Source organism: Electrona antarctica (assembly GCF_951216825.1).
Source record: "Electrona antarctica genome assembly, chromosome: 14".
In the NCBI taxonomy this organism is placed as follows: Eukaryota; Metazoa; Chordata; class Actinopteri; order Myctophiformes; family Myctophidae; genus Electrona; species Electrona antarctica.
Window position 1 is genome coordinate 27,135,190 of NC_136795.1, and position 7,487 is coordinate 27,142,676.

At 42.2% G+C, this 7,487-nt stretch overlaps 1 protein-coding gene across 1 annotated transcript; it reads left to right on the forward strand.

Moving 5' to 3' along the window:
• The first annotated feature begins 1,727 nt into the window (after nucleotides 1–1,727).
• Nucleotides 1,728–5,103, forward strand: LOC306936536 (E3 ubiquitin-protein ligase TRIM35). Its single transcript, XM_079520092.1, has 6 exons — nucleotides 1,728–2,364; nucleotides 2,940–3,035; nucleotides 3,124–3,354; nucleotides 3,439–3,461; nucleotides 3,554–3,672; nucleotides 3,816–5,103. Exons 1-6 carry the CDS (start codon nucleotides 1,975–1,977, stop codon nucleotides 4,352–4,354), a joined length of 1,398 nt encoding a protein of 465 aa, XP_079376218.1. The 5' UTR covers nucleotides 1,728–1,974; the 3' UTR covers nucleotides 4,355–5,103.
• Nucleotides 5,104–7,487: the final 2,384 nt, after the last annotated feature.

The window sequence follows — 7,487 nt, forward strand, 5'->3', positions numbered from 1 at the left end:
TGTCCTTATTTGTTTGTTCTGTGTTACTATGTATTTCTTTCTTGTTGTATATGTTGTGCCCTGAGGACCCCCTTGAAAACGAGTTTCTGCAACTCCAGGGGCTTATCCTCTAGTGAAATATGAAAAATAAAAATAAAACATTTGTCTTATCCAAAATTGGCTTAAAACAGTGGACAACATGGCCCAGAGCAGCTAGGCCAGACGCATTAGTACAGCAGTCATCATCACATACATACATTAAGAAGAATGCATATTATATACATACAATTTACAATAGACATTTTTAGCAGATGCTTTTATCCAGAGTGAAAATAGAACAAATAAAATAACTTAAAACTAAATTCAAACAACTTTATTAGTCCCACAAAAATAGTTTGGAGCAGCATGTAGAAATACAAATACAGTACTGTGACACACAACAATATACAAACAAACATGTACGGCAAGAAACTAAAGGTGGAATAAAATTATATTTTATATATTACATTGTTGTATATATAAAATAAATAAAAACAAAATGTGCTATATAAATACACGATAATATATGGCTTGACTTGACAATATAAAGTATAAAACATTAAAAGGTAAATAAAAAAGGAGAATGAATCAAAAACAACCTAGAGAGGATGTAATCACTTAAAGCCCAGGATCCTAAAAATAGAAGATCGACAAGCTCACAGCGCATTGCAGCGTGACGCGTTGTGAGCGAAAGATTTCCCGAAACAGCAGTGAAAGCTTTTCCACACACACAAAAACAGGAAAGACACTAGTAGCCTACCATATGGGGTATAAGTGGTTAAAAGATGTTGAGAGAATGAGCAATTTAGAATGGAGACTAGTTTTGCAAGCAGCCCCGTGTAACATAACAACACCCTGATGGCAACAGAGATTGCAGTTTTCTGGACAATATCAATCAATCAATCAATCAATCAAACAGCTATATTGTCACAACAAGCTACAGGTAAAAGTGGGGTGAAACTTGTTTATACAGGCTTTCACATTTGCAGTACAAGGGATAAAAGAGCATTAGAAGTAAAGAATGGAAAATACAAAAGAACACAAAAAGCATGAAAAAATATGCAGCTAGCAAAAATCTGTATTCTGTCATATAAAAGTCTTAAATCACATGGAAGGTCTTTACTTATTTTTTATTTGTTTATTTAGATGGGGCACTGCATATGAACAATACATTGTCATTTAAATACAAGTGTGTGTGTGTGTGTGTGTGTGTGTGTGTGTGTGTGTGTGTGTGTGTGTGTGTGTGTGTGTGTGTGTGTGTGTGTGTGTGTGTGTGTGTGTGTGTGTGTGTGTGTGTGTGTGTGCGCGTGTGTGTGTGTGTGTGTGTGCGTGCGTGCCTGCGTGCCTGCGTGTGTGTGTGTGTGTGTGTGTGTGTGTGTGTGTGTGTGTGTGTGTGTGTGTGTGTGTGTGTGTGTGTGTGTGTGTGTGCGTGCGTGTGGGAAGGGGTGTGCATGAAAAAGTAATGTAAATAGTAAATATTGGGACTGACAGGCTAGCCTGAGAAACACACCCTAAATTGCTCCACTTAGGCTAGGGTGTCAGCCTTGAGCTGTTTATTCATACAGAGACATCTAGATCCTGCATCAATATATTCCAAACATGCAACAGGTTACTAACCAGTTTTAAGTTATTCAGCCCTCAACCAATAGGGCTTTACTTCCTGCTTCCCAGGGGCATGCAATGCTGCCTCACACACAGCTCTTTAGTTTGGACATATACTCCCACAGAAGGCAGACACAGAAAGCACTATTGACTCGCGTCAAGAACAATGGAAGGCCGGCCGGAGCTTTCCCATTATAGTTGCTAGTTAGAGACTAGTCTAATAGAGAACAAATAGTGCATTACTGAAATCACTCTCATATCTTTCACAAAGGAATGTAACAAAGTTAAAGCCTGAGGACTTTAATCTCTGGAGTGACTCTGTTGTATACATGCCGAGTTGGAGTAGATCACATCATGTCTCTACCAGAAGAGGATCTTTCATGTCCAATATGCTACGACATCTTCACGGACCCCGTTTTGCTGACGTGCAGCCACAGCTTCTGCCGAAGCTGTGTGAAACGCTGCTGGGAAGCCTCAAGCGTGCGTGAGTGCCCGGTATGCAGGAAGAAAGCCTTGCGGTCCTGTCCGCCGTCCAACCTGGCTCTGAAGAACCTCTGCGAGGCCCACGTGAAGAACAGAAGACTCAGCGTGGGAAAGGAGGTCATCGTCTGTGACCTCCACGGGGAGCAGTTCAAGCTCTTCTGTCTGGTGGACAGGCAGCCCATCTGTGTGGTGTGCCAGTCTTCTAAACTGCACAAGAACCATGACTGTGCTCCCATAGAAGAGACAATGCTGGATTGCAAAGTAAGGAAGCTCATCGTGACATTGTGGGGGGGCACGCATTAGTCCGAAGTCCCGTTAGTCCGACATACGTGGCCGGTTAAGACTCACTCGTGGCTTCTGCGTGCGTTTAGGGTTAGAGGTGGGGGTTAGTAATGTCGGATTATTGTGACTGGGAGTGTTGCTAATATGACGCAGACAAACTAACACAGACTATCTTCCGTAGATTCAGAACTTGAAAAACCATAAGGTGTAGGCCTGAAGGCTGGAATCCAGTCTGTCAGGTATATGTACAGTATGCGTACTGTACAGTATGTGAAAGTATCTTTGGGAATATTGGTGCTGATTATAACTATATACTTATGATGATGAGGCTTGGCTATACTATACCCATGAATGATATTCATGGGTCCCCCTAGGGGTCTTTACTTTGCGCCCTCCTATTTCCATCTAGCTACTACTGTATACCAAACAGATGTGCAAGCTCATAATGTGTCACGATGCAATGCGTTGTGACATTGTAGATCTGCTAATTCTGCCAAACGTTCAAACTTCACCTATTAGGGTTCATGTGGTTAATCTCATGCATTTATTTTCAGGAAGAACTCACTACAACCCTGGATAACCTGAAAGATCAACTAAAACAAATCAGTAGAATACAAGAGAACTCTGGAGCCATTCTCAGTCACATAAAGGTATCTTTTAAAGATCATGTCTTATACATTCAAATGCTAATTGCAAAAATGTATCTCAGTCGCATTGAATAACTTCCCACTCCCTTAGAACCAGGCACAGGAAACACAGGGATTAATCAAGAACCAATTTGAGCAACTCCACCAAGCTCTCTACAATGAAGAGTCAGTCAAAATAGCTGCCCTGAAAATGGAAGCCGAGGAGAAGATCACAGCAATGAAGGACAAGATGTCAGAGACTGCGGCAGAGATGCTGTCTCTCACCGAAACCATCCAAACCCTAGAGGAGAAGCTGAGAGCCGATGACATGATCTATATGCAGGTTAGCGCTGCGGACTAGTTACACAAACCTCACAATTACTGTTCAAACAATCTTTCCAACTTGACAGTCTCTTTACTTTTGCAGAACTTCAAAGCCACACTTGAGAGGTATGTCATTTTCTATTAATCTTCTTAAAATCTGATATTGTATGTCATTGAGGAAAAAACATTTCAGTGCAGAATGAATTGTCATTATACAGAGGCAACAGCATGAAACATGGTTCTGATAATATGCCTGGGGCACTGATCGACGTGTCAAAGCATCTATGCAACCTCAAGTATAGAATCTGGGAGAAACTGCACGACCATGTTCAGTACAGTGAGTACACGTATAGCCTAAGAGGTGATACTTATAGTAATGTATTCAGTAAATTGGTTAAAATAGTAACATGATAACACAAACCCCTCTTCCAAGTATGTGCAAACTAAAGTATGCTCTTTGACCATCTCCCTCTCCTTTAGCTCCCTTGACATTGGACCCAAATACAGCACACCCATGCCTCATCCTGTCCGATGACCTCACGTCCTTCCATTACTCCAGCCAGCCCCTCTGTTTCCCCAACAATCCAGAGCGCTTCCATGTCAGCGCCGAGGTGGTAGGCACAACCGCCCTGGGTTCAGGAAGTCACCGCTGGATTGTGGAAACGGGAAACAACCATGATTGGCTCCTAGGCGTGGCCTCTGCGTCCGCCCCGAGGGACCTGGAGGTCTCTGCCCGACCTGAGAATGGCTTCTGGACGCTGTGTTTACGAGATGGAGAGCTCAGAGCAATGACCTCCCCACCGACGCCCCTGGCAGTGGCGAGGAAACCCTGCCGAGTCAAAGTGAAGCTGGATTATGACAAGGGGACTGTGTCATTTTTGGACTCTGCCGATGATGCTGTCCTTTATTCATTTACACACAAATTCACAGAGACATTGCTTCCATATTTTTATACTCAAAGCACGTATCCACTAAAAATCCTCCCGGAGAATGTGTTTGTCACGAGGTTGCATAGATGAGAGGATGACTAGGGGCCAAGAATAAACCCTTGAGGCCCCCGGTCATCAATGTTTTTTAGTCCAAGGACCTCTTAGCTGAGAGATGGATGAAGTAGGGACCCTATTGGATTCATGTTAAATGTGTGACATTTCATTCAGACATTCAACCATGCACTTAAACCCTGAATACTTTGTAAACCTGACCTTTGGTTCTGTACTTGATCTGGTCTGTTTCCCTGTACACCAAACATCTTCGCAGAAAATAGGTTCAAGTGGTTAATGTAAAAATTAAAAATAAAGTCCTTATCATACATAGATCCCCCCCCCCCCCTCGTGCAGTAAGTCTGTTTGAGTGGTTAAGCGATGTAGCATTGACATTTTTCTGTTTTACTGTTGTTTTGTCTTTACTTTCTACCATGTTGAATTCATATTGTACACATGATGGCGCCCTAGTACTTCCGAATTCAGATCCAATGGTGGCTGGTGGGATGTTGTCCATTGATGTTGGTTATTGTTGGATCAGTGGACATCTCAGTGGATGATTAAAATTATTATTTTATTGAAAATCATGTATGTTCTAAAAATGGACCATAGACAAAAGCTAAGTTTTGTTTTGTTGGTTTTATCATATTTTATTTCGCAATTGTAATGTTCTCTCAACCTCAGTATTGAAAAAACATGTCCAATTTTGTATTTGTTTTATTACGTATATATGTAAGTGTAACTAAATGACTAATGAATAAAATACAAAAGATAATTTTATACTCTTACACCTCTTGCAGTGCCATGCATTTTGTATCCTTGTTGTTGGTCAGCATGTGCATAAGATATTTAAATCTTTGTGACTTTATGCAGACGGTGCTGTTGGAAGATGGGGTGGTGTTATTCTCCTCCTCTTTGGTACACCGTACACAAAGAGCACCTTTTGACACAGATCTCACTGGGAGGAAGGGCAGTTTCTAAACAGGTAAATGAGTGGCTGAAAGCTGCTGCTGAATAAACATTAGCACTATATACGTGTGTGCGGCCACTTTGTTGACTTGTTATCATTAGTAGCTGCCTCTGGACTACAGGTTACAGGTCATGACAGCTGTGTAACATTTGCAAGGTCCTTCATAACAACTGTTTATAATTCATAATAACTTGTATATTTCTTTTCATATTACAACACATGTTAATTTTCTCTCTTTTAAGTGTAAAAACAAAATAAGAAGCACATACATACTGTACATATATGTGTGTATACACACACACACACACACACACACACACACACACACACACACACACACACACACACACACACACACACACACACACACACACACACACACACCTTATCTTCAGAAATAATGAAACAAGAAAAGAAAGAAAACAAAAAATACAGAACAGATAAAGATAAATAGAAAAGTAATAATGTTAATTGCCTTGCGAGTGATAGTGGTGAACTTGACCTCTTCACTGTGATATGGGAGGTTTTAAGTTAGAATATCCAAGTGGCAGCTCTACCCATTTGTAGATTCTCCGTCCAGATATTCCGCCACTAACGGCCATCTCTTTTTGAAATTAGGAAGCTGGGTTGTCATATATTCCATTTTATATAGCATACATGTTTTGTAGCCACTGTTCAATAGTATGGCGGGTGGGTTTCATCCAGTTAAGTGTGTAACACAAGTGTTTTAAAGCGATCAAGTGAAATTAAGTTCTCCAGTTTTAGAACTGATTGTAGACAGTTCTACATGAGGTCATATAATGAAAAGAATTAACAGATGGCATTGTAAAACCAAACTACCGTAGATAAAGTGCCCCTCGGGGCACAGGTCTCCAAAATGTGTTTTGCAAAAATCCACCTGGATATATTAGCGGACAGGTCCGTATTGATCACATGACTGTAGTCTGTAGAGATAGTGTATAGCATGAGTAATGTAAAGAAATGGGTTTTGTTAAAATCCACCTGTTGGTGGCGCTATAACAGGCCAATGTGAAAAGGGTGGGATATATCCCTCAGCCTAGTAGGAAAGTCTGTGAAAGATTTCATGTAAATTGTAAGCTGCGTTCATGATTTGAGCCTTTTTGTTCAAAACGGGCCAATCCTGCAAACTTTGAAAGCCAATGTTAGGAAATTAGGATGGAACTAGACCTGTACGTGCCCGTCGCAGTCGGCCACCGGCCTACTTGGGAACGATGCAACTTGGGAACCTAATGATATACATTGCCATAGCACCCGTTTTAACTGTCAGCCGGTGTCCCACATGGAGATCTGTGTATGTGCCTGTGTGCCTGTGTGTGTGTGAAGACTGCAAATTGAAAAGTGTATGTGGCAATCAATTGGGCCCACTGGCAGAGCATGATTGGTTGAGCCTCAATTGGCTGAGGCAGAGGCTGGAAATTGCACAGGTGAAAGGAGTTGGCCTCATTAGGCCCACTGGCAGAGCCTGACCAGAGCCTTTTGTGGTGGTTCTGGAGAACCGTGGGTCTGACCGACTCGATACCGTGTGTCGAATGTGAAGTCGGTGGGTCAAACGGTTCTCGAGTTACGTGCATTACAACCGTACACACACGCACACACGTACGTACGCACGCACGCACACAGAGACGTGGCGCATTTATAGTAGGATATGAAATATCGGTCAGATGCGTCTTGAACACATGACTATAGAGATAGTGTGTAACTATTTGTGGGATTTTTGGACAGAATCTGGAGGAGTAATATAAAGAAAATGTGTTTTTCAAAAGTCGGCCTCCTGGTGGCGCTATAACAGGCCGTTCTGGGACAGAGGTTCATCGTTGGCATCCAAGGAGTGTGCGTACAAAATGTGGCACCGACCGGGTTAACGGTGCCGGAGATTAGCTGGTAACTGACGGACGGACGGACACACACGGACGGACGGACACACACACGGAGAGTGCATAACATACTCTCTCCCCATGCCTTCGGCCTGGTGGAGACAATAATCTTGTGAACGAGTATGGTGATGGCAAAACTTTAGGCTGTTAAGTTAATTAGGCAATTTCCTAAGTAAGTCTTTGTAGATAAAAAAAAACAGTGCAGTTCTGTTCTTGTCTAATAGCCAATGATGGCCAACCGACCTTCCATACAGTGATGGGTATGAAACCCATCTCCATTATAAACCGCAGGGCTGAGTGGTAGACT

Bases quoted from the DNA above. Each gene is read 5' to 3' on its own strand.
- LOC306936536 (XM_079520092.1), top strand. From the start codon at position 1,975: ATGTCTCTACCAGAAGAGGATCTTTCATGTCCAATATGCTACGACATC. The intron at 2,365-2,939 runs GTAAGGAAGCTC...ATTTATTTTCAG, and splicing joins AGACAATGCTGGATTGCAAA to GAAGAACTCACTACAACCCT. The intron at 3,355-3,438 runs GTTAGCGCTGCG...TTACTTTTGCAG, and splicing joins ATGACATGATCTATATGCAG to AACTTCAAAGCCACACTTGA.